The sequence below is a fragment of the Pavona decussata genome, unplaced genomic scaffold (assembly GCF_977016875.1).
Source record: "Pavona decussata unplaced genomic scaffold, jaPavDecu1.1 SCAFFOLD_11, whole genome shotgun sequence".
NCBI classification, from domain to species: Eukaryota; Metazoa; Cnidaria; class Anthozoa; order Scleractinia; family Agariciidae; genus Pavona; species Pavona decussata.
The window spans coordinates 114,403-142,251 of record NW_028145434.1 but is presented as its reverse complement, the minus strand read 5'-3'; the positions used below and the strand labels follow the sequence as shown (position 1 = coordinate 142,251).

General features: G+C 40.3%; 1 protein-coding gene across 1 annotated transcript in view; it reads left to right on the top strand.

Annotated features, from left to right (window-relative positions):
- The window catches only part of LOC146488037 (E3 ubiquitin-protein ligase rnf213-alpha-like), a 109,360-nt gene extending 81,536 nt beyond the window's left edge, over nucleotides 1-27,824 (top strand). Inside the window, exons 53-85 of the mRNA XM_085120883.1 lie at nucleotides 254-390; nucleotides 726-1,327; nucleotides 1,702-2,169; nucleotides 2,508-2,680; nucleotides 3,584-3,790; nucleotides 4,609-4,796; nucleotides 5,643-5,751; nucleotides 6,169-6,269; nucleotides 6,890-7,075; nucleotides 7,607-7,849; nucleotides 9,339-9,450; nucleotides 9,548-9,973; nucleotides 10,242-10,361; nucleotides 10,881-10,991; nucleotides 11,393-11,446; nucleotides 11,866-12,069; nucleotides 12,833-12,911; nucleotides 13,838-13,872; nucleotides 14,166-14,263; nucleotides 14,955-15,108; nucleotides 15,295-15,469; nucleotides 15,880-15,980; nucleotides 16,086-16,143; nucleotides 16,423-16,622; nucleotides 17,580-17,721; nucleotides 18,443-18,526; nucleotides 20,504-20,684; nucleotides 22,243-22,450; nucleotides 22,835-22,909; nucleotides 24,150-24,347; nucleotides 25,197-25,286; nucleotides 26,614-26,786; nucleotides 26,926-27,824. Coding sequence (XP_084977009.1) covers nucleotides 254-390; nucleotides 726-1,327; nucleotides 1,702-2,169; nucleotides 2,508-2,680; nucleotides 3,584-3,790; nucleotides 4,609-4,796; nucleotides 5,643-5,751; nucleotides 6,169-6,269; nucleotides 6,890-7,075; nucleotides 7,607-7,849; nucleotides 9,339-9,450; nucleotides 9,548-9,973; nucleotides 10,242-10,361; nucleotides 10,881-10,991; nucleotides 11,393-11,446; nucleotides 11,866-12,069; nucleotides 12,833-12,911; nucleotides 13,838-13,872; nucleotides 14,166-14,263; nucleotides 14,955-15,108; nucleotides 15,295-15,469; nucleotides 15,880-15,980; nucleotides 16,086-16,143; nucleotides 16,423-16,622; nucleotides 17,580-17,721; nucleotides 18,443-18,526; nucleotides 20,504-20,684; nucleotides 22,243-22,450; nucleotides 22,835-22,909; nucleotides 24,150-24,347; nucleotides 25,197-25,286; nucleotides 26,614-26,786; nucleotides 26,926-27,094 — 5,661 coding nt within the window. The 3' untranslated portion in view covers nucleotides 27,095-27,824. The remainder of the gene's footprint in view (nucleotides 1-253; nucleotides 391-725; nucleotides 1,328-1,701; nucleotides 2,170-2,507; nucleotides 2,681-3,583; nucleotides 3,791-4,608; nucleotides 4,797-5,642; nucleotides 5,752-6,168; nucleotides 6,270-6,889; nucleotides 7,076-7,606; nucleotides 7,850-9,338; nucleotides 9,451-9,547; nucleotides 9,974-10,241; nucleotides 10,362-10,880; nucleotides 10,992-11,392; nucleotides 11,447-11,865; nucleotides 12,070-12,832; nucleotides 12,912-13,837; nucleotides 13,873-14,165; nucleotides 14,264-14,954; nucleotides 15,109-15,294; nucleotides 15,470-15,879; nucleotides 15,981-16,085; nucleotides 16,144-16,422; nucleotides 16,623-17,579; nucleotides 17,722-18,442; nucleotides 18,527-20,503; nucleotides 20,685-22,242; nucleotides 22,451-22,834; nucleotides 22,910-24,149; nucleotides 24,348-25,196; nucleotides 25,287-26,613; nucleotides 26,787-26,925) is intronic.
- Nucleotides 27,825-27,849: the final 25 nt, after the last annotated feature.

The following is a 27,849-nucleotide window of genomic DNA, read 5'->3' as shown; positions in this document are numbered from 1 at the left end:
AGCAACGAACATTTATAAGATTGCAGTCCCACTGAATCTCTGGAACGTTAACATTGAATTAATTGACATTGATTTATCATAAACTATCTAAGTGGGGTGTTTCAAGTGACGTTTAACGTATTTATGCCACTCGTTCTCTCTGCCACATGTTTATAAAGGTGTAGGTGATAAAGAATTTGCCTCCGTTTTAAACAGGACTTAAAACATGTAAATACACTTGAAGAAAAATAAAATGTCAACGTTCTATCTGCAGGTGACAACCCACTCAAGATTGCTTTCTTCCAATGATCTGCAAGACGTAGCAGCTTCAACCTCACTGCAAGTGTCAAATGTAAAGTGTCTGAGTCTACAACAGTTTCACACGGAACAACAGTTCTGCTTAACTGTGAGGTAAAATGGTAACGCCAGTCCCTATCTAAATTGAAGTATTAGTCTGTATATTGTTGAGGGGATTTATTTTAAATAGCAAACTCATTGAATAAAGTATGAGAACCGCTGTGACTCTATCCATTTTATGGTGGAAATGTTACCTGGTGGTCTAGAGTTCGATGCGTTCTCAACGTCAACTTTTCTCTTTTGTGTACTTTCGTTAGTAGTTGTGAAGTACTTGTAGTCGCTCTATTCTGTGGAAAACTGAAAATGCCGCGCGAATATCCCTCAAACCTCCCTTGAAAATGTCTGTTATATTACCAATATCGTTTTCCATTTGATAATTTGTCTTACAGGGACTTCTTCGCAAAACTTGGTGGAAGGGAAGGGCTGCTCATTGTGCAGTGCGATGCTGGAGACGTGAATTCCAACTTGATACCTTGTACTCGTCACCTGTTGGTGGAACAGAGGACAACAGCAGAACAAGATTTTGAAGAAAGTTTTGGACATGAACCTTCGTCATTTGTGCACATAGCGATGATTGTTCAACTTCCCCGTCTAGTTGGAGGCTGCCAATCATTTGCTGGTTTCCAAGGAGGACAATGGATATCTGTGCACATCGATGAACTTCATCCACCAACTAGTCAAATTCCAGCCATTAAATTCATGGTTGACCGATCGGTTAGTGAATTGTTTGATGTTTCACCGACCACCACACAGACTGATGACATGGAAGTTGAAGAAGAACAACAAGAAGTGATTGCCATTGAAATGGAAGCCACTGATCTTGCTTCCAGCAATACCATCCTGGATAAAGTGGACATTGTAAGCCTGTTGAGAAGCTGTGTCCAGGCAGCTGTTGCAAGAATTGAGGACGAGTCATGGCGTTCATCACGTTCAACACACAGGATTGACATCGTGTTAAGTCTTCTTCCAGAAAACAGGTCCAGTGCAACTGGTAAGTATAGGCCTAGAATTTCACGCAATGCGAAGAGTACTTTGTCCTGTGTGAACGATCTGTGGGGTCCACATCTTTCACCTCTTTTCCTTCGAGCCAAACTGCAATGCGTCGTCACTCTCTCTTCTCTTTCTTCTCTTTTTCTCCTGTTTTGTACCGTGACGCAAACGTTTTTCCAATATCTCCAACCTGTTGTATCTTTCCCTAGTGTTCCTTTCCATGTTGTTGGTAGGGGATGCTTTTTGTTTTCTTTGTTGATGACACACATTACCATACCTTCTTTGCGTAGACTAAAGACATTTTCCTAAGTGATCGTTTTTTGATAGTGCTAAGCCCTTTGTTACTGTTATTCTAAACAGAATTTTTTTCCCTAGATTTGTCATTCGCTACTATCCTGGCTCGGCGAATACACAATCTTCTACAAGAAAAAGATGAACGTGCTGGTGACAAGGCGAGTGATTGGCTTCGCTCGGAAGCGCTAAGTGGTACTGGAATTCAAGAGAATGGTACATTCAGGAAAGCGCTTTGGCGGAGAGTGTATTCATCGGTGATTCCAATCTTGTCTGAGGTCATCGCTTTTGTCGACCGTGATTCCAACCTGGATCTAGTAATGGATGAAGGGAGCTGGTTGTCACGTCTATGGATAACATTTTTTCAAGATCAAAGCATAGTTGAGTTCCATTATGATGACTTCCTGTCACTTGAAAGTGGTATCATACGGGAACGTGTTCCTGTGACCACCTCAGGACTTGAAAGGCACATGTTTGATTTGCAGTTTCCTTTTTCTTGGTTAATAAAGGAGAGAATCGATGCCTTGTGGAGAGGGGCTTCAAGCATAGCAGGTACCACGCTTTACTAGGAGTAAACCCTAGGTTTTACCGTTGTTTGTAACATTGTAACCATTTTACGTTTTGGTAATTCCAGCAAAAGATCAGGTGCATGCGTTTTATAACAGATGGCTGTTTTTTGGCTAAGACCAACAACCCTAGTTTTCGTATACAGAGTGGACGTTACTTCAAGCGGTAGTCGAAAACAAGTGTTTTGTGGAATTCAAAACTGCAGTGTCAAAAGAAACACACGTCCGTTACCTTTTGTAATGTTCCCTTTAGGTTTCCTTTTCTTATGTTTTGCCTCTACAAGAGTCTATATTTATTTCCATTCTACATTGTTTTGCCTTTAGCAAGAACAGGTACACCAGTCGAGCAATGCTTACAAGACCTTGTCAGTAACTCTGAAATGGGCCGTTTGCTTGAAGAAACTCAGTTGGAAGGTTATGAAGAAGCTGCGGTGTTGCGTTACCTTCACGACTTTGTTCACATGGTGTACAAGCCTACAGTTTCTGAAGAGGAACAGGTATGAAGTGACATATCTCACGGTAGGGGATTTAGTGGTAACTGATTCGTTTTCTGATTTAGGTGATTCAGATGACGGTAGTTCCTTGAATAAAATAATGGCTTATGTCAGATGTCATTTTCATCGTTAATAAACCAGCTTGAACCACGCTCGGCATATGGGCCTTGGCAATAAACCTGTACCATCTCCGAACTAATTCCTGGACTGCATTTTAGCGCAGCGATTGGTGGTAATTGCTGATTCCATAACGATTATTGACGTCGTCATGGTGGATTCTTGTGAATATTTCTGAGATTCCTGTAGCTATGTTGGCTGTGTTTTATGGGGCCAGGTTGGTCTAGGAAGGGACAAGAGAATCAGTAGATTCCTGGTCCCCCCGCCTGGGTTGTGGTTTATGGGTTACTCTCCACCACTGTAAAAAGCACTTAGTTACCGAAACGAGTACAAGTAAGTCTACCATCAATAGGATTCGCTCTTCTCCCGCATAAATAATGACTGGTGCTAGTTATAGCAAAATGGAAGATGGTACTACGATCAAACTGTTGATAAACCCAATAAGAAAGATGAATTGCGTGGTATGAAACACTTGGCGTCCAAGGGATCCCTTAATTATCGAAAATGCTGACGAGTTGTAAGGTAAAAATCACAAACTTTGAAATTGGCTAAGGAACTATTGTAATCAAGATGAACAAATAATGTTTTAGACCAAAAACCAAAGTACGTTGGAAACCATATTAGGTTGAGATGTTTATTGTACCGAAAATTGTGCAAGTTGTTTCGATGGGCCTTAAAGTGGGATCGAGAAACGTGATCTCAATCTCAAAATGCACTGTAATATGTAAATGTGAGAATCTCCCGTTTGAAAGACAACACCACTTCTGTGTGATATTTACTCTTTTGTAGCTGATCAGCCAAGCTATTGCCACAGCTGCTCGTGAACTTCATGCCGAGTCGCATTCTGCCGAGGAATTTGCCCTGAGAATCCCTCTGATCCATGTTGTGTATGACAACATTGAAAAACGCTTAACAAACCTTAACCCTCTGGTGAAGGCTCAGCCAGACATTGTAACCCGTCTTCTGCAAGTCATTCCACCAAACGATTCCGAAATGGTAAGAATTTTTACTTCCCAAAGATGGAGTTACATGTTGTATTATCATTCCACATCAGCAGGGGTTTCGAAGGCCAGGTCCTTTTTCCTGTCGTCTGGTTACATGAATAAGGTCCGCTATTTGTACATGGGCATTATTTCAAGAAGAGTAAATAACTCAACGAAAGGTTTCTACTGCTCAGTTGGTCCAACTCAGTATAAAATATTGAAAATATGTTGTGGTATTTACCCAGTCAAAGCCAGAAATGCCAACTAAAACGTGTTCAAGAGGTTAGCTCAGTTTTATAATCATTGCCTTCTTTTCACGGCGGTTATGAATTGAAATCTCACCATACCCATCTGTTTTAGCTTGTTTTGCACACAACCAAGCCGTTTTGTGTGATCTCAGGAATGTGCTATTTTTTAACTTTCGTTACTGTAAACTGAAAATTACACGAGACTACCTGAAAGAGAGTATGTTTTGCGCAAAGATTTGTTCCGAGAAGCCAAACGTTTTGCGAGAGCGAAGCTCGAAATTGATGCCAAAGGGCTTTATTATTCTTTAAATATTTTCGCTGAAAGCGCCCGTAGGTTGTTGAATTTTTGAAGGCCTTTTCCGGTAAAGTATGTTGATTTACTCACCTGTTCCAACAGCAAAACGCCCTCCAACCTTGAAACTGACGTGACGTATTTTGACCAGGCAAGGACAAGCGACATTTGTTGTTTTTTTTATTGTTAACTGCCACACACACTTACAAAATTCAGTCCTGTTACTTTAAAGTATTATATATATTTTACAGTTATGCTATACAGTACTTAAGCGAAGATGTTATTTTCCAGGTTCTTGATGCAGTTGCCCTTCAGTTGTGTTTGTCTAACCTCGAACCAAGTGCAGAGGAGTTCAATGACCCGCAGACTCGCTTAGTATGGTGTAACAGAGTCCTAGAAATCAGATCCAGTGCTGACAACATGCTTAACAACCGCTCACAACATGGGCCTAAAACGGCTCACATTCTTCATGATTGCAGGTAAGTAGTTTATTGTTTATAAACAGCCACCTGATTAAGCGTGTTTGGAAAGTTACAGTGAAATTCTGTTTACTGGTAAATCCTTTACTGCAAGTAACTACTCCCAGAAACTAACAAACCGCACTTAACCAACAAACTTAAACATGTTATTCCTTTTATACATGAAGGAAAATCTATGGACAATGGAGCGATTTTCGTTGTCTGTATTAAGAAAATGTGATAGTCTATTGGCTGCGTACATTTTGGAAATCGTATCTCATCTCATAATCGTTATCTAATCGAGTCATCATCTAACTTAATTTGACATCTCCTTACGTTTTCATGTGTTCCTTTTTTAATTTCACTATTAAAACGTTTTCATCCTTTGTGGCCGATGTTAAACCCTACTGACTGCTGGGCTGAGCCATGGCGCTGTCGAAAGTTGCTTTGAGGTGAATCCAGAGTATTAGGAAAGATATTGCATTCGTGAGCCGGTTAAAATAAATTACTATCTTTCTTCATTTATCGCCGCCATTGCTGATCCTAGCACTAAGCAGGACATGACACATATGAACCTAGTAAATGGCGTAGCTCGGCATGAGTCCCCCAGAGCTCGATCAGTGGTGAAGCATCCGACCAATGTGAGGACGATTGTGGGTTTCCCCTTTGGCACTCAGATTTTTTCTTCTTCCAACTCACGTGACGCAATTATTACATCTTTCTCATTTCATTACCGAACTTAATCATCCTGTGTACTGGTTCTCATCAATGAGCTTTTCTATTCAAACTCGGGACACTGAGATAACTTCATGACTCCAATGCCAGGGCTTAAAATTACCAAGGTTTCGAGTATACTTTCTTTTTCAGGTCAACGTGGCAACGTGTGAGCGCAGTAAGACTTTTCATAGAACACATGTGCCCTGGTATATCAGTGTGCCACCCAGCTGATGTCAAAAATGTTTTCAAGCTGTGGAAGGTAAGTTGGTAGTAAAGCTGGTGTTTATGTGTGAAATTAATCTGCAACGTTTTGGTCTTTGTGTAGAACCGGAAATCTTAATTTTTCTTGATGTTGTTTCAGATTTGTGTTTAAAAAATAAAACCATTAAAGCAGAGTAAATTGGAATCTTAACAAGATTTACCTAGAAGCTGTGGTGCAATTCTCTATTTTTAAAGAGTTTTCGCAGGTTTAGATAAAAGTATATGCCCCATGGCATAAGGGGAGCAGCCTTGAGGTAACTGGTTATGAGGTAATTACCACAGCTTGATGGCTGACCAAAATTAGTGTTTCCAAAATGGCAAACCAATTACATTCCAAATCCAATCCGTAGTATGCAATGTAGTCAGGAATTTTATGGACTTCAAGCTACTAAAGTAAAAACAAACTTTCCGATAGGCCTTGGGTAATGAGACGGACTTCACCAAGCCACACACAATGAGAGTTATCGAGAAGTTTCTCGTGGACTGTAGTGAAGCTGTTAGCAGGCGCTACACAAGGTAAGATACCCTCTTTGTTACACATTCAATTGTACCAATTTCTGCAAATATGTGTATTAAGCGTGACAATTTAAAACAACTGCAATCGCTTCGTTTTTGCTAAGCGGGCGTCATGTAATGTTTTGACAATGGTGAGAAAAATATTTTCCTTGTCAGTTCTAGTAAGTACACTTAAAATTCGTTAAAGTTTGTTGGTAAGTACTTTTAAAATTTTATGACACTATTTTAAAATGACTTAAGAAATTTTCATTTTTCAGTAAATACACTTTTGTCTTAGAATATCAACAAAAAAAACCAAAATGTTATTAGTCTGAGCATAATGTCAGTGTAACTTTTCATAGCGGTTCTCAGGTTTTCTTCACTGGATTTAGTGAAGAGGCAACCACCTGAGTGCAATGTTTGTTATGAATCGGAATGACATACGCATAGCTTACCCCATTGTAGTTGAACAATATTTTGCCTGTGCTTCCATTTATCTGAAGTATATGGTGCATCATCATCATCATCATCATCATCGTCGTCGTCATCATTTCCTTCTTCCCGACTGTGGAATAGGGCCCTTTATGGTGCCCACTGCTTAATTTGAATTAAGTTGAAGAATTTGAAACCTGCTTCCACAGTTATGGTGTCAATACATGTCCCGTGTGCCTGGGAGGTTTAGCTGGGAAGGATCCTGTGAAAATACCGTGCAGTCACGTGATATGCCTTCCCTGCATTTCCAAGTGGATTGCACAGAAACGTAGTTGTCCATCGTGCAAACAAGACGTTCCTGAGGATTTCAGGATAGTGTCCACCAAATCTATGAGGTATAACACCGCATTTCCTTTGTTTTAAATTCCGTATCATCAACAAACTGGCGTGGGCAGCTATTTGTCTGTGGTAATTAACGGAGAATGAATTCCCTTGCATCTTGCACCATTTATTATCTTTTTATTGGGGAGGATTTCGTGCTTATCTCAGTTTTCATGACACAAAGGGGGCAACTATTCCAGGAAGGGCACTGGATCCCGATTGTCCGCTCGAGGAAAGACGCTATCCAAGTATTTTTTAATGCATCAATCAACATTAAATTTAAAACCATATGGCATTCATGTATTGGATACTATGAAGTTGTTGTCAGTCTGTGTCAAAATATAGCATCGGACAAATAAATGCCAGAATGTCACAAGGAAACAAAAGTAGTCTTGCAAAGCGTGTTCAATAAAATACCATTTCTATCTTCTAGTAGCCTCCCCCCGAGTCGTTTTTAGGGGACTTGTATTACCTCCTCCCCAGGAGTCCCCTAAAAACGACTGCGTGTGAGGCTAATCCTCTAGCTTTATTTTTGTGTTTTGCAGGAGAGCTGTACAAGAACACTATGACTTCCGCCGACGATGTTACTCATTCTTCATGGAGCTTGTTTCATTATTCTGTTTTGGTGCTGAGGCTGGTGTGATTGACTCTGAACTGTTCTCCATGTTTATGAGTTATGTGTTGCCGGGTAGTTCCAAGACTAAAGCCTTCTCTCCCTTCCCTGAACATGGTATTGATGCAACTCCTGTAGTGAGGTCATTTCTGTTACAGCAACTGTTGAGAACAGGGTATGTTTTTAAGATGACAAAAGTCACGATAAAGTGCATGTTAGAGTTCTAGAGTGAGCAGTAGTGTCCCTCAAACTCCCCCGGAATGAGATATGGGTCCGGAGAATAAAGATCCTGAGATTGCGGGATTTGAGCTCATGACCCCCTGATCACATCGCTCCAACCAACTGAGCTACATGGCATTGTGGTAACAGTTTTAGGCATTTAAGAGTGTGTACGATTGATCTTATTCTGGAATAGGAATACATACAATGATGACAAGAAATCCCTCTAAGAGGTTTTTGGAATTACTGAAGTACAAAATCGCTCTTCAATTATCATATGTCAGTGAACGTTTGCAGAAATGTCTTCCCAAATTTACTTAAAAAGAGGAATCTAACAGCTATTGCGCTTGTCCTTATTCCGGAGTACAGTAAGTTGAACGCAACCTTAGTCATGGCAATGGGGATGTTCTTGTGTTTTCAAATTAGGTTAACCGTTATTCTTATCAACTGAGCTATGAGTGCAGTGGGAGGTGATCTCTTATGTCATCTAGAGGTTGTGAGTTCAAATCCTACCAAGGTCAAAGGTTTTCTTTGTTCTGTGCCGTGCGACCCAAATGTCCTTACCAGTGTTAGTAATCTGAGTTAATTGCAAAGGTAATGCTGCTCACAGCCCTCCAAATTTTACTTAAATATAGTTTCATCACATTTTAGAGGTGTTACCCGACTTACACACTTGAAAAAAAAATGGGTAAAGGTGTTTTCGTGTGCTTCCATCCTGTATATTAGGGAGTCTGGTCAGTCATCCGAATTTCTTAACATGAAGCAACTACTAAAATTTCTTCTGCTTCTACAGGATGCTTGTTCATGTCAAGGCAAGCCGTTTTCTTCTGCATTCCCCACATATACTAAGAGGGTTTTGCTCTCAAGCCCGTGGGCCTCCTCTCTCCCCCCCCCCCCCCCCCCTTCCCCTTCCTGCAGTAGAATCTCGCAAGGAAAACCAAACAGTTCCCATGGGAGACAAATCTTTGAAAGCTAGAGGCCCTTGATTCCCGATGTGAAGGATTGACGCAAAGTTCCTTTCGTAAAAAGACGTCTTGTCTCTTACTAAGACTAACACGGTTGGCTCACACTATACTACCAGCCTTCAGAACATATGAACGACCCTTTTCATAGTTCCACATTTAAGATAGATTTCACGCCTCATGTTATACTTTTTTACAGTACTGGAACTTTAATCGCACACCTGTGTTGAAATTTGCGCTTGTTGACGAAGTTGCCGTATGTAAATGAAGCTTTTTTCAAACTCTTGCCTCCATTAGGTGACGCCAGATTTATTGCAATGTACAGTTTTGTTCAGTGTCTGTTGATCAGCAACATCAAGTAGGAAACGGTTTCCAGTTACTCAAGCTTATATGAAGATAATTACTTTCTTTATTACGTAATTTTTCCTATTCCCTATTGTAAAAGAGTTAATAAACGGTTTACATGTTTGCATTTCCGTTTAGCGATAAAGAAGTCAAAGAGCACTTGTCACATTACTTGTCGGAGGCTCAAGGACTAAGACCAGACAGTAGTCATCTTTTACAAGTCTGTCAACTGTTTGTTCACTGTTGGGAGGTGAGATTGTTTGTTCAGTACTCAGTCGGAAAAAAGAAACTTTTTTTACAAACCCATTGCAGTTTTAGCATGATACTTTGTTATTACTTTCTTCCAGGACTCTCTAATCAGCCTGTATGCTAAAGCCTCGGACAATTTGCTGGTGATGATAAAACTAGCCCAGCAACTTTGTGATGAATGTACACCATTGCTGACATCAAGTTCAATTCAACCCACACGAGAACTTGATGTCATGGTGTTGGAAGGCATTGCCAAAGCGCGTTATATCTTAGCGCTGACGGCCCAGTTTATGTACAAGAGTGTGGTGGAAGACACAACTCCTTGGAATGATCGGCAAATTGAAAACGAGTTGGAAATCCTTTTTGAAGCAATGAGAAGAATGTGTTACAAGACTTTGAGCCCAGCTCCTCGACTGTACCTCCTCAAGCAGTTGGCAAGGAGGTTTGGTGTAGAGGTTATCAATGTGGTGTGTGGTAGGAAAGACCTTGACTGGATTGTGCCACCTGAGAGCAGACTACAGCAGGTGAATTAATTAATAGTAATTAGATTTATAAGGTTTACTGTGTAATTTGCATATGAAATAAAGATTATGAATCACTTACACGCTCATATTTTAATAACATTAGGTGCTGAGAAAAGTTCTTACCAGCTGACTTGCTTGGGTGTAACACTAAAGTAGTTCTAATTCTAAAAGTCTTGATTTTGAAGCCGTCTAGTTCTTTTACTTGACGACTAAGTTTCAGTAAACGTTATTAAATAAATTGGTTAGAAATAATCTTTTTCTCTTACAGCAAGAGGATCTTGTTCCTGATAGATTCATTATTTATGGAGAAGACTACAAAGAGATCCGAGAAGCCACCGCAAAAGCAGTCCTGAGCGGGACACATAGGGAGTTGACTGAAACACTACAGGTATGACAAGTTGAGGCAGTGTATAACACAATATCTAGAGTTTAACTAGCGTAAGCGAGCAATTTCATGGATCAAAGAGAAAGATATAAGCGGAAATGTAAGCCTCATGACCGAACTCGTCTCTACAGGTCTTAAGTAATAGTAGTTATCTCAAACCCTACAGCTTTTGTATTCAGTTGCTCCTCAATGGTATTTGCATGTTGAAATCTCAAGAGTTTCTGCCTTTTCCATGATATGTTTGAAAAAGTGTTGTTAGAAAGATGACGATGATGACCACTGAATTATGCGTCGTTTCAGCCATTGAAATTGTTCTTGGCAAACCCAGGATTTGAAGCCTCGAGCTGCTGGAGATTGACCGGAAGTCGATAGGCGACAAATTATGCTTGATGCAATGCGGATTTGCACACAAAATTTGATTGGCTGTAAAAAACCATGCTTCACAATCGACGTCGTGTACCAGCCACAAATACTAGCATGCCAGGATCCATAGAATTTGACCATGCTTACATATCACTTTAGACCACTGCTGTGCCACCAGTCGTCAGAGAGGTCATGATGCTGTTGTCCGAATACCGTGAAGTGACCACATGTTACGGCTTCGCTTCCACCCAGCGTCAACTCTCCACAAAAGTAAGTGTACAAAGAGTATTTTGTGTTTGTGTGGCTATGAGAAAACGAGTATTCTAGAAATGTTTTGCCGTGAATCCCTGTGTGGGAGATTTATGACTCTCCTGTCGGTTCCCTTGCTTTTCTTGTAATGTAAGGAATGCAAAAATACAAGTCAAGTTTTAACTGAGGATATAATGTCCAGTGTTATTAAACCTTGTCATGACTTGCATTTATCTGTCACAAGGATAATCCAAGCAGAAACAACCATGCATAGTATCGTGGGAACAATGTCGCTACCTTGTAATGTAAAAACAGCTACTTGTGGGATGTCATAGACATTATTGTTATGGCTGCATTTGGGAGAAACGCAAGACTAGTGCTGAAATAACTGTTCTTCTATCTCTTTCTGATTTGCTCGTCAGGCTCACCAGTGTTTTGAAGAATTTTTGCAAGAAGAGGCACATCTGTCTGACAGGGTGAGTGAGCAATTAATATTTTGCCATTGTGTTCCGAAGTTCTCACTGTGTTCAAGTACAGAAAGCGGTACTTGACTACTTCCATATTGTGGCCATGTTGGTCTTACAAGGTCGATGGATCGAGTTTTTGTTGCCGTCGTCTTGTTGGTCTTTACAGAGGAACTGTTACTCGTCAAGTATGCCTATACCAGAAAGTTTTAAAAAAGTTAGGTATCAATAAATCCTTAGGGAATCTTAAACAAAATGCCACGGGGCAGCGGTGAGATGGACAAGCATTTATCCAAGGGAAACCAACAATGTTCTTGGTAGCTTCTTGGAAAGAAAATTGGAGTTCAGTACCACTGGTTTGGGTTTGATGTCTACTAACCTTTTTAATTTTTATCTCTGGTTTTTCAAGTTGGTTTTATTTACGCTTTCAGACCCGACCTTTTGCCTTTCAACTTCTGAATAACGCTCAGGGTACAGCTGTCTCTCCCAGCACCAGAGTTGCACCCCGTCGCTCAACAATGGAGCAGAACCTGGCAGAACTTGTCATCCATGCTACAGCAGTACTTCAGTGCATTAACCACCTGACTGTGTGCGAACCACTGCGACTTCTGATGGAAAGCCCTGGGACTCTTATGGTGCAGTTTATCTTCCTAATTCTTTTCCAGATCTTAAAAACACAAGTTCGTGGGCCGCGGACGGCAATCCGAAATTGAATGCTTCCTTTTCTGGATGCTTTCTAACGCCATCTTGTAATGACAAGCCACTAACACCAGAACAAAATTTATCCAGTACTTGGCTTGGTTTTGGCTGCAAGCAAAACCAAGGCAACAAGGGGAAAATTTGACTTCCGGTTACCATCCATAACTCACGAATGTCTGTGCCTAACTTCTCTTTTGTCACCCCAAAATCCCTTATAAGAACGTTTAGGATTATTTGATAACTATTACACTGTCTGAATTATGTGGATGCAAGTAATTGGACTGATTTTCGCACGATTTTATTCTAGTGCTCGCTTCGTACCATTGTCACTTTCACAGTTGCTACTATTTTTTCCTTTGTGTTTTTCCCTTTGATGGCCTCATTATCCAATCTCCAAACAAATCGCAAGAATTGTGGCGGAGTATGACTTGTCGAGTCCCATGTTCACTTTGTACGAAAACTCAAAAGTTATCCTCCCACATTTCTTACTTTCGATTGTTTGAGACTGAAGCCATCAGGAAGTGTCCAAAAAATGGAAGAAATCAAAAATAGTTTTTGCGAGTGGCAACGATACAACGTGAAGCAGTATGTCACATAATAGAAGTCCACCTTCGCCCGGTTTCCAAATAATTCGATTCAAAACAGTTCTCACATTAAGCATGCGCTTATTTCTTGAGGCTCCTGTTGTTTGTGTCATAGAATGCCTATTTACCCACAATGCCTGATGACAATCTTCAAGAGGTAATGGCAGGGATGCGTGAGACTGGAAGCTGGTATCGTAAGTATTACAGTTTAGTAAATGGGCCATTTCTGATAAAGTAAAATTCTAGCTTGTCTACGAGGCTTGGGGGATTAAAAGAACAGAAATTTTATTGAGGTTCATTGATAAATAATTAATTTCTTTTGTTTTATTTCCCCAAGCCTTGTATCCAAGCTAGAATTTTAATATATCGGAAATGGTATATTTTCCTGCGAGGAATTTACATACAGGATGACTATGTGGTCTAGCAAACGTCAGGTTGTACACACCCCTGTTTATTAAACGGCATGTTTTGGCACAGAATGTCGGGGAGAAAATAAATACTTATAGGGCGGTTTTCAACCAAATTAAAATTGCGCTTACCACGACAGAGATAATGAACCAATCAGAACTCGTAACAAATGCATGTAACCAGCGCTAAGAGCGGGAAAATGTGTTTTAAGTCACAATTGGTTTTGGTTTACTTCTCAATGAGTTTTGCCAAGCAATCACTGAGCAAAAGTAAAGCAAAACCAAAGCAAACGCAAATTACTTTCGACACTCAATTAATCGGAAACTGCTCTATGTACTCACTTAGAAGAAATTCTCCTTCAGTTCGTGCCAGTTCAATGTTCTCGCACCATAAAGTGTACTACCTGTTTTTTGTGTGGTTACTTGGCTGATTTATTGTAATTTTTGCCAATTTTGGGGGGCTTGGCATACAAACTGAATCTATTTCATTGTAATCTGTTTTACATGAAAATTTGTCATTATGGTCGATTTTTTTGCAGCGTGCGTGTCTAGTACTCCTATTTGTCCGTGCAAAAATAAATAAACAATAGACTTTTCCCACAGGCAAATGCGACTGCTACATTCATATACAGCAAATAACTACACCTTTAGTAAATTATTATGGTGTAAATTCTTGACACATTCTGTTGTGTTCTTCCTTGTCTTGTTTGTAGAGTGCCCAAAAGGACATCCCTATTACATCGGAGATGTAAGTATTCTTAACCAGTATAGCCACTTCAAACTAAAGCTGTTCAATCTTAATAATCGTCCTCAAGGAAAGGTAAAGTAACATTCTGTCCAAAGGCCCACACGGCTGAGCAGTGCTAGTTTCCCTTGCATAGAATGCATTTCAATCACAGAGTTATCCTTAGCGTTTTGCATGGTTTCCTTGGCTGAAGAGACATGAAATACTCGTCCAAGTGATACTTTGTTTGAAAACTATTCTTAATTGCTATTTCTTAATGACTAGTGTCTTTTAAGTACAATGTTACTTTTTTGCAGTGTGGTCGTCCCGTGGAAGTGAAAATTTGCCCTGAGTGCAAAGTCAATATTGGTGGCACTGGGCACAATCTCTCCCGAGGAAACACCATGGCTCAGAGGTAGGACACTGCCGTATCTTCCGGACTGTCTTTTAGGGGTTTAGAAAATAGTTTGGAGTTAAAGCAAAGTACTTAATGTCAGTAGAACCCGAAGATCGCTTATTTACTTTCCAATTCGATCTTAACCAGCTGCTTCATTATCTTGCTTGAAGGTACTGTTATCCACCTGACAAAAATACTTTGTACTTTTTTTATTGCTTAATATGTCAATGTGAAAAGAGCACTATGTTATTTAGTGCTCGTTTTCCGATGTAATCCCGTAGCTGGAGTTTGTTGTTTATCTCTTTTAATTCTCGAACCAACCAACAGATTGATTGGCTGTCCACGAACCCATTTTCCGATTCCATTGTGTACGTGAAGTATTAAAAATCTTCACTTGTTTTCCATACACAATCAGTTGCAAGCACCACAGTGCCTCTTGGAAGTACACAACTTTACCAAGCTGCGCATAATCCCACTATTAACCTGTAACGATGTTTGCTTACCAGTTAGTATATCGTTGACCAAAATGATTTCAGCCATTCTTCAAATCACGTCTAGCCTTGGATACGCCCCCGGGAACATCTCTTGTGGCCGCTGGAAGAGTCGTGACCCGTTTGGGCAGGTTACAAACCCAGTCCGTCGGTAAAACCACAGCACGTCTCAACATAGTAGAAGGCATCTTTCTTACAGTCTTATCTTGTGTTTGCAGGGCTGACCGCACAATGAAAGGTCACGTGCTTGGGCATCCCAGTGCAAGGCCTAAAGTTCTTGTTCCCGAGCGGAACCTGTCCCCTGTAGTTGTTGGTATTACAAGGATCCTTATGCATTGTGCCATGATTGAGGGAGCCTGCCGCCATCCACAGGTCTGCTTAGAAACAGTCATATGTCAAACCACACTTGCAATTTCACAATGTTAGACCATCATTGAAGCATTTCTTAGTTGTACGTCCTCACAATCCCACTTGTGTAGACTGAGTAAATATTGACTATAAGATTTCACTTTCCTGATTCTAATGTTGTTGCTTGTTATTTCATTGGCTTTTTCTCAGGACGTGGGCGCCCTTATCCATCCCACAGTTCCTCCTGTAGCGTTGGCACGCTTTTTGTGGGACCACCTCCAAATGGATGTAGAACTTCTTGCTAACAGCCTGGGGAGAAGTGTAGACGATACAGTTCTATGCGTCCACATGGTCCTTGTACAAATTACTGCCCATGTCTCTAACCGTAAGTGGAGACGCATAACGGTCAAAAAGGGCAAACGTTACTTTAGCAATATAATGACTTGTTTTGTATCCACAACATTTGCTTAGTTGGTCGGGCTCTGCCCTCGTTAATGCCCTGGATTAAATTTTAAGTAAGGGCTTCAGTACTTTAACGTGAAAGTATTTAAAATAACTGCAATTAGTGTCGTTTAGCCTTTGCCAGAGAAGAACTTCCGCCATTCTTTGAAAAGTACTGGGGGCATTTTAAGACCCGCAGGACATGAAAGGGGCAACAGGAAAACGTGCCTTGCAACCTCTTCTTTCCCATGGTAAAAAAAATATATATCCCCAAAAGCTTTGCGCCTTACTACGAAGTCACACCCCAATGTTTGCTTTTGACTGTACGCTTTTTATCCGCTTTTATTGTATTAGAGCAACAAGCCATAGATGTCGCCCCTAATCTGATGTCCAAGGACTCCCGAAGAGAATGGGAAGCAATGTTCAACACCAGTGTGGTCACCCCAGTGTTAACGGTATGCCCATTTCCACCCTCCCCCCCCTTTTTGGTTTATTATATTTTGTTTCAGTTATTTATTATATTTATGTGTTTTAAAATGTTTAATGATCATTTTTTTAAGAACCTTGAAGAAAAGATTCAACGTTGTTTGGGGCTGTTGGTCGGTGACAATCGACTGGGTAAGCTAAATTTCCTTGTTACATTCATGACCAGACAGATAAAGTCGCAGTTTAACTCCCCTTTCTAGACCAAGAAGCAAATAGGAGAAGTGCTACTTCCCCTTAAAGGTCTGCGAGTCCATCTCATCACTACTCAAAGCATTTTCTTAGGGTCCCTTAATGGTTCTGTGGAACCAATTACGCTAGTCAAGCCTTGATTCTCTATGCAAAAAGGTTACAAACTGAAGGCAAAACCTTATATTATATTTTAATAATATTATAATATTATGATTTCTTTAGGTAATAACCCCCTGATGCGCCAGCTGTACGAGGTAGATGTCCCTCCTGATACCCTGACTGAAGGCATCTTACCTACCTGCCCCGCACTATGGAGGTATCGGACTCAAGTCACTTTGGATCACTTCTCACACACGTTTCAGCAAGAGGTGCTGTCTACTGATTCTGAGAGGAACAAAGTGCTAGCTGAGTTCTTACAACAGGTAAACAAACTCGCACGGGTATTAAGTCAACTATTAAATATTGTTAAAAATGCTTCATAATGCATTATGCGCGCTGGCACGCTGGCACGTTGCAAATTTATCTATCTCAGAGGTTTCAATCAGCCGAGGAAACAGTTAACGTTTATTCTGATTATTAATTTAGTTACAAAGTAACAGAAAAAAATTCCTTAGATGGCAATAAGCTGACTCGACCAACAGACTAAGTGAGCATTCTTTTGGGGGCAAATCTAGCTATTCTTATTCCGTATCGGGAAGAACTGAATAGACAATACGGGTTCCCAAAACGGAGCAATTCGGCCTATTCCCATTGACCTGGCAACCCTCCCGAAGGAATGCCGCTATTCCTTTTATTCGTTTTAGGAGTAGAATGACCAGAACACTACTCTATTCATTCCGAAAACAGAATAGGAACACGGATAACGTCTGTGGCTTGTATTCCTCTTCCAGAATAGATAGTAGTAATAGTAATATAGTTTATTTTACTCATTTGCAGTCCATGACTGAATTCCTGACCGATTACAATTCAGGGATTAATAATATTAACAATCATAATCGAGAAATCTAGATTATAGTCTGGTACTTCATGGTTACAAAGTTCTTGAATCTTTCAGTCCTGATTGGTATTGGATACTTGGTTCTATCTGACCTCAGGTTGTACTGGCCAGTGGATAAGTACTCTAAGTGTCACCACACAGTTAGAGACTGCCATTTGTTCTACCTTTGAATTACTCTAGCGAAAACCTACTTGCAAAATGAAGTGTGAAACCTTCATCAATTGATTCGGCTTTTCAATTCTTAGATAAGGCCATATTTAATGAAGGGTTAAGGAAAAATGCAATTCACGTGGTCTCGAATAGAAAAAAAAAACCAATAAAGGGGACCATATAGCAGCCTCTTTCATTTTAACATATCTATTTCTGCCTTGTCCTGTTACAGGAACAGAAACTTCGTGCCCTCCGTTTTCTTCCGGATATCGTTAAGCTGCAACGCCTTCTCATGGACAAATTCCACCGAAGAATCGACAGAACGGAAGCGGAGAACATCAAGATACGAGATTTTCTAAGGAAAATGCCTTCCAGTAAGTGGCCAATCATATCGTAGAATTAAACGTATTGCACCTCTCATGACATTTTATATTAGCCGCAGTGGTGGCAGCACTCCTTGCCCACCTGACCTGCGCTCAAGTCTCCCACTCGGCATCATAAAGATTCTGATGGTTCTTCTCTGCCTTGCACAAAGGGTTTCCTCCCTGCACAATAAGCAAGGTTTCTAAGCTTCCAATTCCATGCGAGAGGCGACTGACACAGGTGCTCCTTTTCCATTCAGCCCAGACGGAATCCATTTTTATTAAATTTGTGTTTAACGAAAGCTTTCTCAGCCATCTGCCCTATTTGATTGGATCAGCGTGGCCGAGCGGTTGGGTTCAAGCCCTGCTCTGACCGCTAGCTAGAATCGTTTCTCGGTAGCCCCGAGTTTTTTAAAAATCCACAATCGGCCACGCTTGCTGGGATTCTTGAATTGTTTTGTTCTATTTGAAGTATTGATGTTGTTTTTTTTTCCATTATGCCCGAAAAGCACCTCACCGGGAGAGAATAATTAATCTCAATGCCACGTCGTTCTTGCTAGCCCTTCCGCTGTTTACAGCAGGTTTAGGTCTTGAATCGAATAGGTGCCAACTACTTGAGCGCACACAGTTACAGCCGACGTAGGCTTTGCCCTAAAGGCTTTCTCTCAGTCCGGGTTTGACTGTAGTGTTTCTACATATCATATTACAATACCTTTCACGTTTTTCTTCACAGAAGCAGCAAGAGATGAAATCGCTTCTCTGATTGCGAGCTTTAACAATGCGTGGAATCTTGTGAGACTGAGTCTCGACCAGCAAGGTTTGTGTTTACATTCAATTCTGAGAGAAGGAATTAAAATCGATCAATAACTTTTTTGGGGGACATAATAGATAAATGCGCTTTTGCAGTAGACTAACTTACAACCATAATGAAATGAAGTATAATTAACAATTATACACTGCTGTGAAGGTTGGTAATGGTGGACAAAAAAACAAGCAAACACGAAGAAACACAAACAAACAAAAAATGGTGGGACGTGATTAGCAAACCCTATCCAGACTGTGAATTCCCACACAATAAAACACTATCCAGGAGTACTCAACAAGAAAATTTTCAAAATTGATTTGTTATTGGCCCTAACGATTGCTTGACAGTCACCCAGTGTTCTTTGGTGTTACGGAAATTGTCTACATAGGACATTCTATGGAATGTTCCAGAACATTTTAGAATTCTGAGTCATGGTTTACGTAATTGTCTTTAACTATCACATGCTTATGTAATACTACTGAAAATAGATTTTTAGAAGGTTCTAAACCTTGTTTCACGACTATATAAGTAAGTGAGTTTAGAAGTTTAAGAGAAGTGTAAACAGTGTGTCAAGAAGTCTATTCAAAGGGCTGTGTGCCGGACCTATTTAAAGTACCTGTGTGCTGATTAAGTGTAAAGCCCGTCTGCCAGAGCTGTGTGCTAAAGTCTGCGTGACAAGAATCTGTGTGCTATGAAGACCAAGTGTTGGCGAATAAATCTGCTTGTTGCTGCTACCGACAATCCTTAGTTCAGTCTACAAACAACACACTCTCTTCAAAGAATTTCGTAACATCCGGTTGATAATTAATTCTTGCAACCACCGTAGCCAAGATCTGTTTATTACAAAATAGTCACATATTAAATTGGCAACTTTTGCAACCAACACCCTTTGTACAACTGATTTCCTTCAAAGATACTTTGCAACCTCTTCAACCAACACCTTTCTATCACCAATCGTTAAGATACTTACCTTACAACCGTTACAATCACCGCAACCAACATCTATTTAGTATTTACTAGACACTTATTAAATTGGCAACTTTTGCAACCACTTCAACCCAGTTATTTAACCATCATCTATTTCGTACTAAATAGTCACATGTTAAATTGACACCTTTTGAAACCACTGCAACCAGCACCCTTTGTACAACTGATTTCCCACATACATACTTTGCAACCACTGCAACCAAGCTCCCCTCTATCTCCACATAAAAAAACACTTAGCTTGCAATCATAGAAACCAACATCCATTTATTACTAAAATAGTCAAATATTTAATTGGCAACTTTTGCAACCACTTCAACCAACACCCTTTCTATCACAAAATGTTAAGATACTTACCTTGCAACCACCGCAACCAACATCTGTTTATTACTAAATTGTCACATATTTAATTGGCAACTTTTGCAACCACTGCAACCAACACAACAGGAGGAAGCTAGAGAGAGAGCGTTGGTTTTGTCTCCAGCCAGGGACGACATTAAAGCAAAAACCACAGCAAGAAAATTGTTTGGGGTAATTTCCTAGCCCTACCAAGTTCCCAGGTAGCAGAATTTCAGCCCGAGGGGTGGATAATCTGAGGGGCGGCTCCGTTGGGTACTCTGACTATCCTACCACTGCTTTGATAATAGACTAATTGAAGCCATCAAACTTCATTTCATCGCATCTCACTCAATAAATTAATTTAAAAGTACTTATTGAGATGCTGTAAATTAGTAACTGTAAAAGATTTCTTTATTTAGAATTATAATGTTTTTAAAAATATTTGTTCTCCGATCTTCTGCCTCTTGCTCATCCATAGTTAAAGTACCCGTTTATTCACTCTTGTATTTTGTGAGGAAACTTAATTTCATATAAGCCTCGTGGTTTCGTTTAGGTTCGTCGCCATTTTTTGCCTTCGACTCGAAAACCTGTATTTGTAATGTGTATAGTATGGCAAAAATAAAATAAAAATAAATTGTGTATTAATAATTTTTTCCATTTAAACAGGGCGCCTTCGCCCTCCGAGTGACTTATGTCAAATACCAATGGATAGCTCACGTCCGCTGGCTGTGCTCCTACCCAGTACCTCTGGGATGGGTATCTGCTCCACGGCCCTGGTATTTCACCTGACCATGGTACATAACGAGTTCAGCCAACGATATCAGAATTTGATTGGTGGAGAAGTGAAGTAAGTATTTGCCAATACTAACCGGGGTCAATTTAATAAAACTTTACACTTGAAGTTGACCATCTGGACTGTTGTTTTTACGTACGCACCAAAAAAGAAACTCAAAAAAAGAGTTAAAAAACCGGGGTTCAATAATCATTGTTAAAGACTTCTAACAATTTTTATTGAATTCGTTTGCTGCATGAGCGTGTAATATAATAAGAAGGGCCCAGATTGTTGGTTACAAGTGTAAACACTTTATTAAATTGGCTTCTGATGTGCTTTTTCCAATCGCCATAGGACATGCGGCGCCGTATTTCACCGTACGGAAAAAGATGGCGGCTGACATTTTACCACAATACCTTGCGAACCTAACACAATCAAAAGGAACAGAGAAAGCTATGTTTTTTTGTCAAATTTGTCCCTGTACTAGCAACATTGTGTATGCTAGACTTAAAGTGTTTTTAGAACTTTTCTGTATGTTTGTTTGAGCGTTTTTAGAGTTTTCGTACGCTGAGAGTTATAGGTAAATGTGCCAGTCGCCATCTTTGTCGGTACGATGGATTGAACCTTTTCCATGAAGTGGTTGGTATTGATACCTTACCTAAAAGCTAGACTCATTACTCTTTTTTCTCGCTTTGTTACCTGCGTTATTTGATAGTTTTTAGATGAAATCGCGTTCTGTTCAAGATCTTGCTAACTCTGAATATCGGGATGAAAGTGAAAGCTTCTGATCTTATCATAGTGTGCAGAAATGGTTGTAACTTTTCAGTGGCGTAACCGTTAAAGGGACATTCGAAATTTTACTTGCGTATTTCCATGTTTATTTTTTTGGGGGGTCAAGTGCCACCAACTATACAACTTGTTCTGATAAATATGTTCTACAGAGAAAAACAGAATAGGTCAGTTAAAGTTGGGGTAAAGTGCGGGATTTATACCAGTGTGGAGGCGGTCTACAGTTTGTCGAGTTTATTTCGTAACAGGCGGTTCCGTCAGCCGCCTGATTTCAAACGATCAAAGGTCGGTTCGTTCTCACACTCTCCTGAGCAAGTGACCCCGTAAATCAGAACTCAGGTAATCCAGAACCCAAATGGCCATTCTGACAGAACGTTGTGCCCTTTAGTCGTTATTTTGAACTTTTTGTTTAGTTTTTACCTACATTTTTGGTGATTGTTTTAAGATAAATGAAGCTACTCGTCTTCCGCAATTTACCAAGCGGTAAATTTACATAATTTGTCAAATGTTTATCAGTGACAAACTAATGCTTCAACGCACTGACAAACGTCTTTCACTGACAACAGAACCAGTCAGATACCGCTTATTGTATCAATAATTCCTTTGCAATCACAGTGGTACGATGTAATTGCCCACCTTACCAACTGGCTGACAGTTGATGCCGGAATGGTGAAAAATCCTCCAATACATCTAACATAACAATGGAAAGTAACGCTTCGTTCGATGCAAATCACTTCTCTTAGCAAAAATATTTCATATAGCCGAGGCGTTGTCTTGCTATCAACACAAGACGACTCGAATTCGTTAAAAAAAAATCTTGAATGTATATTTTTCTCGTCATCAGAGACCTCCCTCACATACAGTTACAAGACGTCACTACCTCACAACTGATTTCTTACGACGCCGATAGAGACCTCCTGCCGCTTATCCTGGCACAGTGTAACTACTCTCTAGAGGTGGGTAGGGGGACATTAGTCCAGTACAACTGGGATGCACTGGAAAGACAGCTGATTGACAGGTTCATAAGGGGAAGACCGTTGATAGATTTCAAGGTGAGTTGTAGAATGCCTGTTTTTTTTTCTCATCAGGATGGATGACAGTTGTCCGTAGGGTCGTTACTCGTGTAACAAAAAAGTTCCTGTTTTTATATTGACACTGAACATGCATTTGAGATCGTCTCCAACGCTTTCAAGAAAAATTTGTCTGACAACGTTGTTCAGTAGGAAACTGCGTTTTGACAAGTTGATATTTCCTAGTAAAAATCTATGGGGCCGACATTCCTCAATAAAAAGCTTTATCTGTTGCTTTTGTTGTTGCACTTACAATAATTTCCAGAGACATTACAGGCACAAAAGAGATATTAGGACTAACCGCTTTTCATTTTCTTTCTGCTGCTCAATTCTATTTGAACGTAATTTGTTGAATTGCCATCGTAGGATGAACGATTCGCATTCAGCCGAGATCTCCAGCTGGACTCTGTTTTCGCTGCTGTGAAAGTCAAAGTGCCCCAGGTAATACACTCTTGAGATTAATTTTCTGATAAACTGGTTTTCTCTTGATAGTTACTGTAAAACTAGAACCACAGTAAATACAAAGAGGAACTAATAATAATACCACAACTTCAGAGTTGTTCAGTCTTCGTACATTGAACTGTTTCTAAGCAGAACAAACGTGTCATTCTATTAGCCAATCAGGAGCGAAGTCTACACAAATCGTGGCTTGATTTGTTCGCGTTTTCCTGCGCTTAACACAGATTGTTTTTGCTTTGACAATGAATTTCGTCCTTACGATAGTTGTGCTTGTTTTGCGGAATGTTCTCAGAAGTGATTACTTTGATCGTCCAGATGAGAATAGTCTAAAAAGGAATGTTGTTGATGACGCGACAACCCGAGCGGAAGTCATTATCAGCCAAGTAAATTGGGTATAGGCGGCAGGTGATATTTATATCTTGGATGACGACTTGATTAGTTAATCAAGCGGTGAATTTCATATTGGCTTTAAAAAACGTCTCAAAACAATGACTGGACAGCTACCAGCAACTGTCTTTATAAACACCAATCGCAGACGAAATCGCACACGAGCCACAGACCCAGACGCTCAGAGCTTATTAACCGGTTCTATCTCTAGCATGAAGTAACTAGGAGTATTTCCGCTTCCCCTGAATGGGACGCAATTTCATCGATTAGTCCCATAGCGCCTTCGTATTTGAGGACTCCACCGTCTCCCGGGCAATCAAACTGTATTGTATTTTGCCACACAGAATATTACAACAGTTATATTAAATACATTATTACATTATTGGGGAGGCGGCGTGGTCCAGCGGTTTAGGGCGCTGGACTTGAAATCCGGAGGCCCCGGATTCAAGCGCCGTCCTAGGCCACGCTTGTATATAGCCAGCTGGTTTGCCTCCTACCAGTTAGGATTTTTAACCTGTTATGTTTAATTTGATTATTTGTTTCCCGTTATTTCTGAGTGGTGTGCCTGTAAACTAGCTTTGGGTAGCTAAGTGCATTTCCACTATTAAAAAAACACAATACATACATACTGAACTAAAGGCAGGGAATCCTCTAGAAGCTAAAAGGGCTTATTAGATGGGGATACCACCTGTAAATAGTTTTAAATTAACATAGCGCGGACACGGTTATTTAAGATGCATGAGAGACGTTACAGTAGTAGTCTACGGAGGATTTTGAGTTCGACTTATCACTTTTTGAATGCTGTTTCGAATCGTCTTGTATTTTGTGTTATCAGGTTCCTTTGACTTCAGCAGTAAGCCGTCAAATCATAGGCGAGTTTCGATCGCTGACAGACATCTGTGACGTGTTGTCATCTCTGGACATTGCCATTGGTTTCCTGTCCTCCACTGGGGGGAAATCTGACATGCTGCTCAATGAATACCTGAGACGGGTACTGCGCATGCCTCAACAAAATGGTCTTCGAAGTCTAAAGGTATGTAGAAGAGCTAACGCTCGAAAGGTCAGCACTCGAATCTCTCAAATTATCTTATCAACTTATTTGATAAAACCAAATTTTCGTTGCCACTCCTCCACCGACGCAGCACCATAGTTTCTTGAGAAACTAAGCCCCCCCCCCCCCCAACCCCCCCGCCTTATCTATTTATAACATCGTTTACTTGTACATTTACCACAATCTAAGATACATCTTGGAGAAAAAAAGTTGTTTTAAGTTCGGTTAACAAGGGGCGTGCACGTTACGGGACTTGGCCGAGCTTAAAAATTAAGTAGAATACTTTTTCTGCAACTTTAAATGTCTCAAGGACGATGCCTCCTTTTGTCAGTGCGCATGCGTTCTTTGCCTCTCGGGATGGCACTAGAAACGCGGGTGTGCGGTGCCGACTTTATGACCATTCGGAAAAAGCATATCTTAGTAAGGGCAATTGAAACCCAAAAAGAAAACTGAGAGGCAGCTGCTCCTTTTTACAGAGACAGTTTGACTTCAATTCGGGAGGAAATGTTACATTGTTATGTATTTTAAAGCTTTTTGGAATTGTCTGTGAAAGCTTCGTGGTTACCCCTAAAGGATGCTCTACCCATAGATTAAATGTGGAGCGTCTGTCGTCGAGTGCAACTCTTATAATACGCTTGTTTTAAGCCTCTTATTTGTCCCAATTCCGAGGGCCTCAAATATACCACTAATTCTTATTAGCATCCAAGCCTTTTAACAACGTAACATGGTGTTCCTGTCAAGTAGTTTTCCAAACCTTATTAGGCACGTTTTCATTATTGTTTGATGTTGGGTTTCAAACCAGTCTGAACTTTGCAACGGTTTCCTCGTTAGGCCCAGCAGTGCTGCCAGTTACGTCACGTAATCTCTCTTTGGCGACTACTCACCCTGGAGAGAGCAAGAATTTTGATACGAAGAGGCGAGGTAAGGGACTTGAATGTTCCAGAACAACCCTATATCCTTGACATGGAAGTTGGGGTGTGATAAACATGTAGCAAGCTCGTATTCCGGCGTAGTACAACATATTTTGGCTTCCTACTTCTAAGCATGAGGCGACAAGGGTATAACTAGTTATCTTCGCTCCTCCCCTAGGATACGATGCTAGTCCATCGCAGCGTTAACCCCCCCCCCCCCCCCCGTCCTTCTTCTTCCATTCCTCAACCTCCACCATAACTTAAGTCAATGTAGAAACCTATTAAAAGGAAGAAGAGACACAATGGTTGCAACCGAGAGTTGAACGCTTGGAACTAAAGGTCGAGCTTACGGCATGCTAACCCCTCTGCCATCATGCTTCTTGAAAAATGTGTTGTCTGGGGTTCTCCTTCTTACTTAAAAGCCGACATTTTTAAATTCCAACTCAATTTGGAATGCTCATGCAGATTGAATATGGCACGTGTTATGTTTACAGGCTAATTGCGAAGCTGCGATAGTTTGTACCTCGACAAATACTCTTGAAAAGTTATCAATCACTGATCCATCCTTATTTAACTTATGGTCTGACTGCCTGGGGCCAGGCATGCAAGAATTACCTAAACAAAATTTTAATTCTCCAGAAAAGAGCACTTCGTATGATGTATTTTGCTGACAGATGCGATCATGCAATTCCCTTCTTTATTGATGCTAACGCTTTACCAATAACTTTTCTCTATTACGAGTCTGTATCAAATTTAATGCACGATATTAACAACAATAATGCACCATTAAACATCGTTCACTTTTTTGAAAGAACGTCCAGCATTCATTCATATTATACACGATTGTCCACCTCCGGAAATTTTTCCGTTAAAAGTTCTAGATTAGCAATACAAAAGCATTCTTTTTCTCGACTTGGTGTTAAGCTGTGGAATGAGATACCATCTCATATAACAGATCTGCCGAAGAAAACATTCAAAATGGTACTTCGCCAATTGCTTTTTGATATCCTGGAAAAAGAAGATGACTATATTGAAGTCCCTATGATAATTAAAAATGTAGGACTAACTAAATAATTGTTCCATTTGCTATTATTACTTTTATTCTGTAAACTAGTGTAAAATGCTTTAAATCTGTTACTACGTAAAGTTTTTGCATGTCTGTATTTTTAAATTCTTGTTACTTTTGTAAAGTGTTCCTGTATTCGTCTTGTCCCGCCTCGATTAGTTTTGTAACTATTTGCGGGACAAGCCATTTATTCCCTTGTTTTTCAAATAACTTGTTGTTGTTGTTACGTTTCTAATGGTAATCAGTTATTAACCCTTTATCCTGTTTGTAGGATCCTTTCGAACAGATTACGGACACATACAAACACGTCATGTCCGCGCAACAAATGATGAAGTTCAGCAATGGAATGAGGAGAGTCGATTTGGATCGTTTTGTCAGCGAGGTACTGGAGCTCATCCTATTAAACCTAAGGGGCGAACCACGCTCCGGAGAAGAGGAAATGAGGTAACTGAAATGCAAAGAATATCCGTTTCGCTTGATCTGTTGTCATCATGGTAGCTCTAAGATTTGAATCTATGCTGGATCGCACATCAGTAAGTTTTATGTGGGCCATTTTAATCTTGCAATTTTTTATTCCTTTTAGTTTGGCTGATTATGTACAGTGGCATCTCGACAACAAAGGGCACGAGCCAATACCAGGACTGGACGAGTTACCACCGAACGTGCTTCTAAAACACGTGATCAATGCGTGGCGAACCTCTGTTGAACTGTGTGACAGTTATCATGACAAGAGGGAAGCTGCTTCGGCGTAAAACGTCCTTCCGAGTTACTACTCATTTGCTATGTTAGTGTAGTCTTTAATGGCTCAGTAGCCTCTTGCAAAGCACGTTCGGTTGTGCTACAAACGGCGGCACAAGAGGTACACGCCGCCAAAAGAAATGATATTTTGCGATGTAGTTTTAGTTTTATGTTACGCCAAATGCATCTACCCGATAAGAATGGGTCTCTGAATCCACAGACCCTCCCCACCAATTTTAAGATCGTACTTCATTTTCTGTAAAGTGATCGACCCTCCACTCTAAGGAATATATAAAGATAGCTACGCAGGTAGTTAAATGGAATGTGTTACATTTAGAATTTAATGAAAATATTTTGTAGAATTGAAAATTGTCCGGTAACAAGTTGTTGCAGTGCAGTCTCTTCAAAGCGGGCGCCTTCACTGAATGTTCGCCTGTATCCGATGACATAAGGCGGCGCTTTTTGATGTAGTATGAAAACCTTACCGTTACTTACAGTTTATCCAGTACTAGTTTAGTTATCTTGCTGTTTGCGATATCTTCTACGCAGAAATGGAAACCTAGTTTGACGGGAAAGCTACTTTAAAGTAATAAATGAATAACTAATTCAAATTTGCTGTGGCCTTAAGGTTTAGGAATCCAAGTGTTTCCAACAAAATTTGCCGTTCATGTAGTACTGAGAGAAATACAAAATATCAGGCTACAATTAAGATTTGTAGAATTGTACATTAAAAATTGGATCTGTATTCCATTTTACTGTAGCAACGGTT